This window comes from Marmota flaviventris, chromosome 10, assembly GCF_047511675.1.
Source record: "Marmota flaviventris isolate mMarFla1 chromosome 10, mMarFla1.hap1, whole genome shotgun sequence".
NCBI lineage: Eukaryota > Metazoa > Chordata > Mammalia > Rodentia > Sciuridae > Marmota > Marmota flaviventris.
In genome coordinates, this window is record NC_092507.1 from 94108232 (window position 1) to 94119447 (window position 11216).

The 11216-nt window shown below is 39.0% G+C and overlaps 1 protein-coding gene across 6 annotated transcripts in view; it reads left to right on the plus strand.

The window, feature by feature from the left end:
• Ntng1 (netrin G1) overlaps positions 1-9680 on the plus strand; it is a 367455-nt gene extending 357775 nt beyond the window's left edge. For all 6 annotated transcript variants that reach the window (XM_071618110.1, XM_071618114.1, XM_071618108.1 and 3 more), the window contains one exon: positions 6816-9680. In XM_071618110.1, coding sequence (XP_071474211.1) covers positions 6816-7054 — 239 coding nt within the window. In that variant the 3' untranslated portion in view covers positions 7055-9680. The remainder of the gene's footprint in view (positions 1-6815) is intronic.
• The last annotated feature ends 1536 nt before the right edge of the window (positions 9681-11216 follow it).

The following is an 11216-nucleotide window of genomic DNA, read 5'->3' on the forward strand; positions in this document are numbered from 1 at the left end:
ATTTTATATATCACCTCTCACAACTTAGTAAAACAGCCACAAAGACTATATAAATGGGTCATAATTTAGCTCCTGCCACCAATTCTCAAATGCCTAAATCAGACCTGAATGTTGCACACAAACCTTTGTTATTACCCTGCTTGGTAGAGTTATTCACTTTTTGACATTTCTTTGCAAAGGACGGGAACAATTTGGAACATCTTTCCCTCAGCAATCCTGGGCTTGTTTCAGGTGGTGAAGGTAGAGGTCACTTATTAATACAACCATCAAGGAAAGCTGTCATGGTAACACATCACATTGATTCCTTGACGTGTAGGAGACAAAGCCAAAAAGAGAAACTTTCAAGTCTATAAATACAGACCCAGCATTGCTCAAGCATAGCAGCTCACTGACAGGGCAAACCTAAATGCATAGCTTTGAACAAAATACAAATAGAGAAAAGAAAACTTCCCTTTGGTAATGCATGGATCATAGTGACCATCTGGGAATAAGTGACCCTTAGGTTGTAAAGAAAAAAAAGAAAGAAAGAATAGAACAAGTAGCAACACTAAGTCCTAGCTGGTGCTCTCTTTGAACATATTGGGTCCATCTATAGGTCTGTTTTTTTCCAAATCTTCTAGAAAGGACTAATATGGGGAGGAGGAAGCAAGGTCTTTTAATTTAACTTCTGAAAATAAATTTCAATTTTGGAAGAGCAAATGTGTGACAATAAAGAAACACACACAAAAAAATCCAAATTAAAGAATAATTTAGCAACATTACTAAGACTCTCCTCATCCAAGATAGTATAAAAAATAAATAGAAATAAAAGAGGAAAAAAATGATGCTTATTTCTATTCTTTCTCTAAGGAAATTCTGAGTGTTTCTATGAACTCATGGCAACTGTGAGAACTAATGTATCTGCTATTGTGACTTGCTAACTGAAGCTGTGATCAGAGATATTATAGTACCTTGCTGATCAGTCTTTCCACCAGGACTCCACCCTTCATTTTTGGCGCCATAACTGCTTAAGTATAGCATTAATACTATAACTTCATCTATCAAAGGCTACAGCTTATCAGGGACCCTCTATGTGAGAGCATTTCTAATATTGCAAATCGGGGGGGGGGGGTTAGGCTATATGGTGTGATATTGGATACACCATAAATAAATGTTTTGTATAGATAGAAAAAGGAATCCTTTAGCAGGTAGTTAAGCTACTACCAGAAAAGTATTACCTTTTACTCTAAGTGTCATATTTTACCATAACAAAAAAATTGTATCTTGCAAATTACTATTTGCATCCAATATTGGACCAAGTATTGTATAAGGGATTTAAAATGAACCTCCCTCTTTACAGAGAGAAGACAATCATAGACTGTCAATAACAATAAAGAGAGACTTTGGATAAGCCTAAAATAAATCTCATAAAATAATTGCACCTTTTCCTGTTTTACACTAACCTACATAGAAGAGCATCAAGTAAAGAGTTATGAATAAAATTTTTGTGTTGGGTATAGAGTCCCAGTTGGATCTTCAATATACATCTGCATGCAGGATGAAATGGAGATGATTCTCAGATTGCAAATTGGTGTTTATCCTTATGCCAGCTCTATCAACTGGTAGTTGATGCCTGGGACTTTATGTTAAGGAGAATTCTGAATATAAGTACAAAGGAGTGCCATGATTAAATACATATATTTCTGTCTTGGTTCATTCTGTGTTGTTATAACATAATATCACAGATTGAGTAATTTATAATGAATAAGTGTTTATAGGTTCAAAGTTCTGGAGGCTGGAAAGACCAAGGTCAAAGGGCCAGCAGCTGGAGAAGGCCTTCTTACTATGTCAAAACATGGTGGAAAGAGAATGCTGGAAGCACAGAGAGAGAGAGTACAAGAGAGATTCTTCCCTCTTGCAAACCCATTCTCATGATGCTGGCTTCTATTCATTCATGAGGATACCTCTTAAAGGTCCCACTGCTTAATACTATTAAAACTATAACTAAATTTCATCATGAGTTTTGGAGGAGACAAACAGTTAAGCCATAACAATTTCTGGTGTATGGGGGGTGGGGTGAGAGGAAAGTACAGTATAGATGGTCAACATAATTGCCATCCCCATCCTGGTTTTATTTTCTGCATGAGCTGATTTGTATTTGGAACTTTGTCATAATGTGATAGAATTCTGGAAGGTGTAACATTTAATGTTATCAGCAAAGACCTCTGCATCCGTCACTGTCTTGCTTGCTCTACTTAATGGCTTAGATGCTGATATTCTTCCATGTTTGGCTGCAGTCCTCATTTACTTGGTCTATAGTCTCCCAGCATGAAGTCTTCTACTTCTTTTGAGGTTTTGTAACAATGACTACTACCTCCCCTGCTCCACATCTGTATCTCCAGGATGAACAATTTCCTGAACCATTAAGGAGTTTTTGCAACTAATAGCAAAACACCTGCAGAAGAACCTAGGCCCCTCAAAGTCAATAGGTCCCAAAAAAGTTCTTTTCTTCTCAAACCAAACTCTTCCTCCTATCTATCGTCTTTCTTAATAAATTTCTTTATGAAACATCCACATGCTTAAAACAAGAGTCATAAGTTATCTCTAAATCTGTTCCTTTTTTCCTTTCCCAATTGCTCTAACCTACCCCATTCCATTTTGCTGAAAGTTTCCTTACCTCCAGTCTGTCCTCTTCTGGTCTAGCCTCTGCTTTTTCCATTTAGACCCTGTTCATGCCTCTTGACAGCTCTCCATTGCCTATTATCTAAACTCTGCAGTGTTATTACATAAAATGTTCAGAACATTTTATGGGTGCAACCTGTTACTCCCATCTCCATTTTCCCTATACACATTCAGCATTCTAGCTATAATGCAATCATGGTTCACTAATATGTTCCACATATCTCTCAGTCAGGCTCCCATTAGAAAACTGAAACCATGCTAGGTATTTCAACAGAGGAAATTTATTAAAGGAAATGGGTAGAAAAGTGTCTGAGGATCTAAAAATGAAAATAGGACATCTAAAGTAACTTTGAGACAGTAACTGCTCACACAGGCAGAGAATTTCACTCTGGGTTGAGGGATTACAGGAAGGAGGATGGGGTTTTCAAAAAGTAAAGGTTTGGACAAGAGACATCATAAACGTGGGTACTGCACCTCTGGGGGGGGGATAATATCTGGCTGCTGCCTGTTCCTTTGAAATGCTGAGCAGAGGCCCGTTGAGACTGGGGCTCAAGCCTCTGGGAAAGGGTTGCTTTAGGCTGGTCCCAGAATTTTCAAGAGTGAAATGAAACCATTTCTGAATATAACTGAGCACCGGAACCAAATGCTGCTGTGGTCATGAAGGGCCATTGCTGGGGCACTACTTGTTAGGAAGAGCTCTCAAATAGGATCAAGGAAATGTCCTCCTTCCTCCTTCCTCCTTCCTTCTATGTTCCCTCTAATGCCCCTTATTGGTGGAATCCAGCAGACACCTATAGGGTGCTGGTTTCAACATCAGAAGGGTGGATTTACAATTCAGAGACTATTGATTAACACCCATGAAAGCACTTTGACATCTCCTTGCCTTCACTCATACAATATCCCCATCCATATGCTCTTTCTACCTGTATCCGCCTGATGTACATCTTTATTCAAATATATTTTTTATATAATCTTCCCTAATCTCTCCCAAAGCAATTATTTATACCATCATTGGAGTTCCCCTAGAAGTTTGCAAGCACTTTCTTTGAATTCTTTTTTTATCACATCATAATATCTCTGTTTATGTTTGTTTATTTTCCACCAAACAGTGAGCTCCTTTAGGGCAATTAGAATTACAACCATAAAATTTAGCAGGATGGATGGCACAAAATAGACATTGGTTGAGCTGGATGGAACTGATAAAGGCATTTTAATGAAGCTAATATTAGGCCATTTCTTATATATATTTTATCCTCCCAACCAAGGTGATTTCCCTAAAAGCAGAGATCATGCTTTGTATTTCTTCTATTTTCTTCATGATATTTAGTACAGGTTTTAAATGCTGAGGAAGAGCTCAGTGATATTTAACCACTGATTTTATGTATTAACCAACACAATTTTGGTACAAAATGACATGAAGATGGAGCAGAGGGTTAAAAAATCCAGGTAAGAGATGTAGTTAGGTTTAAATGTGCTTCTAGTGTGTGATTTCAACACAGAAGCTGTGCATACAGTAAAGCTCTGCGTGTATTGAACTTTAAGACGAACATTCAATCAAGAAATGAAATGTTTTATAGTGAATTCTAAAGTAATAAAATATATTCTATGTTTCATTTTATTTATTTATTTTTGGACTGGGAATGTAGTTCAGTAGTAAATTTCTTAACACTTGCCTAACAAGTGTGAGACCCTGGGTTTGATACCCAGTATCACAGGGGAGAAAAATTCTATTTATATGCTATAGAAAATATATTACCCAAATCTATGAGATGATTAATCCTGGGCTACATCTGTTCCTCCAATATTTATCAAATTTCTCCCAACCATCAAAATCAACTAGTAAATGTAGGGAAGGTATTGCATTTTGACTTAATCACCAGCTTCTCAAAAAAAGAGGAAAAAGTAAACCTCTGCTCAACAACTAATTTACATTCAATTCCAAGAAGAAGAAAAATTGCTTTTTTAAAAAAAGAGGAGTGATATTTAATTAACTATTGATTTGTTCTCAATTATTCAAGGCAAGCAATTATCGATATTGATGGAGCAGATATTTTCCTACATCAAGTACCCAAATGAAAGGAAGTATCCCATTCAGCAATCTGCTGCCCAGAACAAGAGCACTGAGAATCTTTAAAGGGAAACAGTTATTTGCATCTGTTTATTCCATGTTGCCCCAATTAAGTAGATAGTTCTTGAAGTGTAAGCAAAACAAAATCCTGAAACCCTATGTATGCTTTCCAGATTAACAACATCCAAAAAAAAAACGATGACTTTTGTCAGTTTTGTCCATGGGGCTAACCACACCATACATGGAGACTTTGCTTCACAGCTACAGATCTTGACATTTATAACTACGATTCTTAAAATATTATAATTTGGGTCTAATATTTATTATTTCTAAGCCAGCCAATGAGAGGTAGCTTATATGGTCAAAAGAACCCATGGGTCACTGCTTTTTTTTTTTTTTTTTTTTTTTTTGTTGTTGTTGTTTTGGTATCGTTCAAGAATTTAATAGCCTTTAACAGTCAGTCACTCTTGAAATTTACAAATAGTAAGTGTGGATACATTTGAAAGTTTTACCTATCATTATGCAACTGTCTTAGAGGTCACAAAGAAGCTGTTGAAGAAGGGAATCAAACAGGGTCCTATTGAGGGCACTTTGTTTTTAGCTCTGTGGTTACCCACTGCCACCTTTTGTCAGTTCATTTGCACACAGAACATTAGCATGTCTGTGAGTAAGAAGCTTCTTTTGAAGGTGACAGAACTATTGAACATGATTAATGGACAATGCGACATTCACTATTGAGTTATTACTTAAAGGGTTGAGATTACCTTTAAAAACCAGTCTGCAAAAAAGAAAAAAAAAGAAAGAAAAGAAAACCCAGTTTGCACTCAATAGCAACATTAGATCAGTGAGTGTGTGTATGTGTGTGTGTGTGTGTGTGTTCACACGCATGTGTGTATAGTTAACTCATGTGGCATCTCTGGGGAAATTTGACCATGACAGTTTGTTAAATGAAAAAAGAATGTTATAATTTATAAAAAGCTGCTTTTTCTGCTCTGCTCCCACCTGCCCCTCACCCCTCAGTCCAGAGCGGTCTATATGTTAAGTGCTTAAGCAGCATTTGTTGCTGGGAAGTGTTCTTGGCTCTTTTATTCGTTGTTGTTGTGTTAATTTCCCTGGGTTCTATTTAACATTCTGCTAAATCAGTGAAACCTTGATTATCTAAAGGAATATGAGACATAGGATTAATGAGAATAACTAGAGCTTTCAAGATATAAGAAATTATTAGAGGTAAAGTTACATGACAAAGACTGTGAATGAATTTTAGTATCAAAAAGCTTGGCTGGTTTTATTCAAACTGATTCTATTAATTGATGGATGAAATGAAATTTTGGTAATCAGGGTTTCACCATTGCATTTATTACTATTCCCAGAAAACTAGGTAACCTTGGGCTCCACTTCCCATATTTACAAGGTGATAAAAATCCTAATAGGCTGTCAGGGACAAAAGTGACTGCTCTTCCTCACACCCCTCCCATGAAACAAGCTTTCCCTCTTCCCATCTGGCTGCTGCTTGCCTGGAGCATGTACTTTCACTACATCCCCAACCCTCATCCCCATGCTTCCCCTGGGCTCTGTCTGCATGTGCAGCTGCTGGAATAAGAAGTGGGGAGAATGGCCCACTCCCCAGAGGTTCTTGGTCACTTTAGCAATACTGCTTTGCATTCTAAATACCACTCATCTGGCTTCAAAGCTGTGCATTCTTGTATCCAGCACTTGTCCTTTAAAAACCCAGGAGGTCACAACAGGTCCCAGTTCCATGAAGAGAAGATAACTGCCAAACCAGGAGTATTGTATTGTTTTGCATTCAAAAGCCTGAAATGGACAATGATAATATCCAAGATTGCAGCAAAAATCTATATGAAAAGGACTAATATGATAAAAACAAAGGCAGCAAACTACATTTGTTTGGAAAATTGGAGTCACATGCTTAGTTTGTGAAGGGGAGGGGGGAGCACAAGATCGATGGAGTTTTTGTGTGTGTGTGTGTTTTTTCTTTTTAAAGCTGAAAACATGATGTACCAGATGAACTTAAATTGATTCTGCCTCTCTCCCCGCACCTCCCCCCACCCTCCCCCTCATTCTGCAGCGAATGTCTGCGACAACGAGCTCCTGCACTGCCAGAACGGGGGGACGTGCCACAACAACGTGCGCTGCCTGTGCCCGGCTGCATACACTGGCATCCTCTGCGAGAAGCTGCGGTGTGAAGAGGCGGGCAGCTGCGGCTCCGACTCCAGCCAGGGGGCGCCCCCGCAGGGTTCCCTAGCGCTGCTGCTGCTACTGCTGCTGACCACGCTGCTGGGAACAGCCAGCCCCCTGCTGTTCTAGATGTCGCATCCAGCCATCGGACAGGCCTGTGCCCTGGGGAAGCAAACACAACCCAAGCATTTGCTACTAACATAGGAAACATAAACACACCCCCCACTCAAAACACAGCGTACAAACTAAGAAGGCCTAACTGAACTAAGCCATATTTCTCAGACGTGGACAGCACATCGGAGTCAAGACTGTTAATTTCTGACTCCAGAGGAGTTGGCAGCTGTTGATATTATCACTGCAAATCACATCGCCAGCTGCAAAGCTTACTGCGGATTGGAAAGGCTGTGACAGCCCCCCGCCCCCAAACAGGAAAGACAAAAAAAAAAAAAAAAAAAAAAATTGCTACTCTAACGTGGTGCGCCCTCGTACCGCTCTGCCCGGTGTGTGGACCAACCAAATAGAAGCATTCTTTGCTGTCAGGTGCATTGTGGGTATAAGGAAATCTGTTACAAGCTGCCATATTGGCCTGCTTCAGTCCCTGAATCCCTTCCAACCTGTGCTTTAGTGAACGTTGCTCTGTAACCCTTGTTGGTTGAAAGATTTCTTTGTCTGATGTTAGTGACGCACACGTGTAACAGCCCCCTCCAGAAGCGCAAGCCAGTCATACCCCTGTATATCTTAGCAGCACTGAGTCACCCAGTGCGAGCTCATACCCACTACACAAGAGTGGCTATAGGAGAAAAGAAAGTGTATCTATCCTTTTGTATTCAAATGAAGTTATTTTTCTTGAAATACTGTAATATGTAGATTTTTTGTATTATTGCCGATTTGTGTTACCAGACAATCTGTTAATGTATCTGATTCGAATCAGCAAAGACTGACATTTTATTTTGTCCTCTTTCGTTCTGTTTTGTTTCATTGTGCAGAGATTTCTCTGTAAGGGCAACGAACGTGCTGGCATCAAAGAATATCCGTTTACATATATAACAAGTGTAATAAGATTCCACCAAAGGACATTCTAAATGTTTTCTTGTTGCTTTAACACTGGAAGATTTAAAGAATAAAAATTCCTGCATAAACAATTTCAGGAATTTGTATTGCGATTTCTTAAGATGAAAGGAACAGCCACCAAGCAGTTTCACACTCACTTTTACTGATATCTGTGTGGACTGAGCACATTCAACTGATGAATTTAGTACCCAGGAAGATGGATTGATGTTCACTAGCCTGGACAACTTCTACAAAACATGAGACTATTGCCACTTGGGAAAAAAATTATAACAGCAAAAAAAAAAAAAAAAAAAGTAAATAAATAAATAAATAGAAAAGAAAGAAAAATATCTAACTGATTGCCAAGATTATGCCAAAGCCTGTTGGCAGAGTACTGAGAGACTTTTATTTTTGAGTCATGCTATTTTCAGATTGATGGTGATCATGTGACTCTAGGGATGCTGATCTATGTATCTTTCCAAATACAGTGTTTACATGGAGTATCATAAGAGGCCGCCTGGGGAACCAGGACAGTAGCAGGGAAATTGAGTGATTAGCAATTTGACTTTGAATATATTCAGACTAAGTATTTAAATGAAATATCAAAATATACAGCAGCAACTAGACATAACTGCTGTTTCTGAGAATAAAGTTTGCTTTAAGTACCACCCAAGGTGTAATAAATTCTTGTTTCTGCCTTTTATTAGGCCAATTACTGTGCAAGACAGCAAGTAGAGGCAGGTGGGAAAGAACCTCTGCAAAGGTTCGAAGAGGCTCAAACAGTGCAGATTCCATTCATGGCACACTGTTGTCCTGCGGGTTTCAGATGTGTTAGCAGCAGCACCTCCTGGAATCAAAAACAATTATCAGCCCTGAGTCTTGAGGACAATGAAGTCCTACATGACTTGGTAGAGCAATAACCTACGGCAGTGTTAGGTCCAGTCTCGATTCTTAACTCTGCTGCCACTCCTTGCGAAACAGGGAACGTTTTTCTGATAAATAACCTGAGTCAAAACTAGATGAAGGAACAGCATGTCTTATTGGTTTTGTTCCCAGAAAAGCCAATTCAAAAAAGGCAATAAAAGGTAAACAGGTAATGCCTGTCCTGCCTGCCACCCCATGTCTAAGTCGATTGAATGTTTGTTATTCAAACCAACAGTCTCTTTTGATAGAAGAAATAAGAAAAGATGGAAATAAATTAGAGCTTTGGCTTAGTGCCAGAGTGGCCAACCAGAAATTGGAGATTTACATTAGAAGCATAAACAGAAAATTATATTTCAGGCTCACCAAAGAATACACATGAAAATTCTGCTAACATACAGAGTTTGATATTACTTATAATGAGGTGGATTTCTAATATTAAAATTGGAATTTAAGTTGTCTTATACTTTATTAGCACAAACCAAAGGCAGACTGTGTTATTTCTGGCAATGATGCACTTTATCATTATCCACTGATGGCTTTGTCACAATGCTCAGGAATCAGACACTGCACAATTCAATATGTGGGATTCCAAAAGCTAATTCTAAAATTTAATGAAGGTCTGATCTAAATCAATTCATCTGCATTTATCTTTATGAGAGTATAAGAATCTAAATTGATGAGGAATATCTTGTGTTCAGTGTATTTAGATGTAGTTTTCTGAATATCCTGAAGTGATGTGATCTGCCTTTAATAAAAATTTCACTTTTAGGTATATAACAAATGGAAATGAAATGTTCTTTTTAATCTGGATTCTCACGTTCTTTTGAAAAGCCTATTCCTTTGAAGAAACCCCAACTTAGTGGATTTTACTTATCTGCTGCTTTCTAGCATCCTTTCAAATCTGTTTTCATCTACAGTTTTATGTCCCAAGAACAAGGTTGGGATAAAGAGAGGGTACTGAGTTTTCCCTCCATCTTAGATCCTAGTTCTTGCTCTGTTTCTACTTGGATAGGTACATAGTGGTGGGATAATATAGTTTTGCGTATGAGTTCATCTGTTAACAGTTTCACATAGTGAAAACATGATTCTATCAATAGTACTGATGAATATAAAATTTCAAAAAAATGGGACAAAGGTTCAGCTATATAGAGAGTGTTGCTATTTATAGAAAAAATGATGAATCTTCCCTGCTGTGATATGGCAATGATTCATTTCAGACCCTGTACATGGCCGTAGGGAGAACCTAAGTTTGCTAAGTCCTGGCAAAGAGGGACCCTTGCTTAGAGGAGCCCAGACTCACCTTCCTCTAGCTTTGTCCCTGTCACTTAGCCTACCCAGGTAGCCTCCATCCACTTTTTGGGCATGGTGAGCTTTCTCTGGAGGTCCACGCTCCTAAAAGTAGGCAGCATCATGATTGCACACCCTGGACATGAGGGGTGGCAAAAAGTCATTCAGGCCTGGAGGCCCAGGCCTGGAGTATTCCCTGAGGAATGCACATGTGACCGAGGAGAGACCCCCTTCAAGTGAAACCCAGAGCACCAGAACATGGGCCTGGAAGAGGCAGGGTTGAGGTGTGGAGGGGAGATATTGATCTTGGAGCGGTGTAAGGATTCTAAACCTATTTCTGGGCTTTCAACAGCAATGAAAACATATGTGTCAAAGTAGCCAAATTGGATATTTTATTCATAAGCACTCTGTTAGCTTAATGTGTAATTTCCAAATATTTAGGCACATGACAAGTGGGCCTCCATTAATACTTTGGCCCTGGGCTCTGTAAATGTTTGGGGTGGATCTGCCCAAGGTGTCCTCGAGTTGGGTCCCTAAAATGGCACCAGACATTGGCCCAGGTAATACAGAGAAGGGTACTGGCTGGAAGAAGGGCACTGACCACACCCGACTCTCCCTGCCATTTGTGCTCTGCCTCACCCTGTCTTGAATCTCTGAGTTTAAATACTTTCAGATGAACTAGGGGCAGCTGTGAGGAAATCCTGAAATTAAATCTTTTGTTCCTTCTCCTTCACTCTCCACCATCAATAACTCAGCAACATTGGGATGTGAAGACTTAGCATTCTGAAATGGGATGCTCTTTGCTATGTGGAAAATGGGTTGTTGTACTTTACTGTTGTTAATCACCAAATAAAATATCTATTTAACAGTTTCTCTGCTCACAGGATTGAGTAGGATATGTGTGGACTTCAAACTGTGTGTTTTCTATACATGTGTCATGTCTGGACTTCTATATGTGTTTATGATCCATATGATTTAAAGCTTCAGTTTCAGGAGTCTGAACTTGGATATCTTACCTGCCACTTTGACT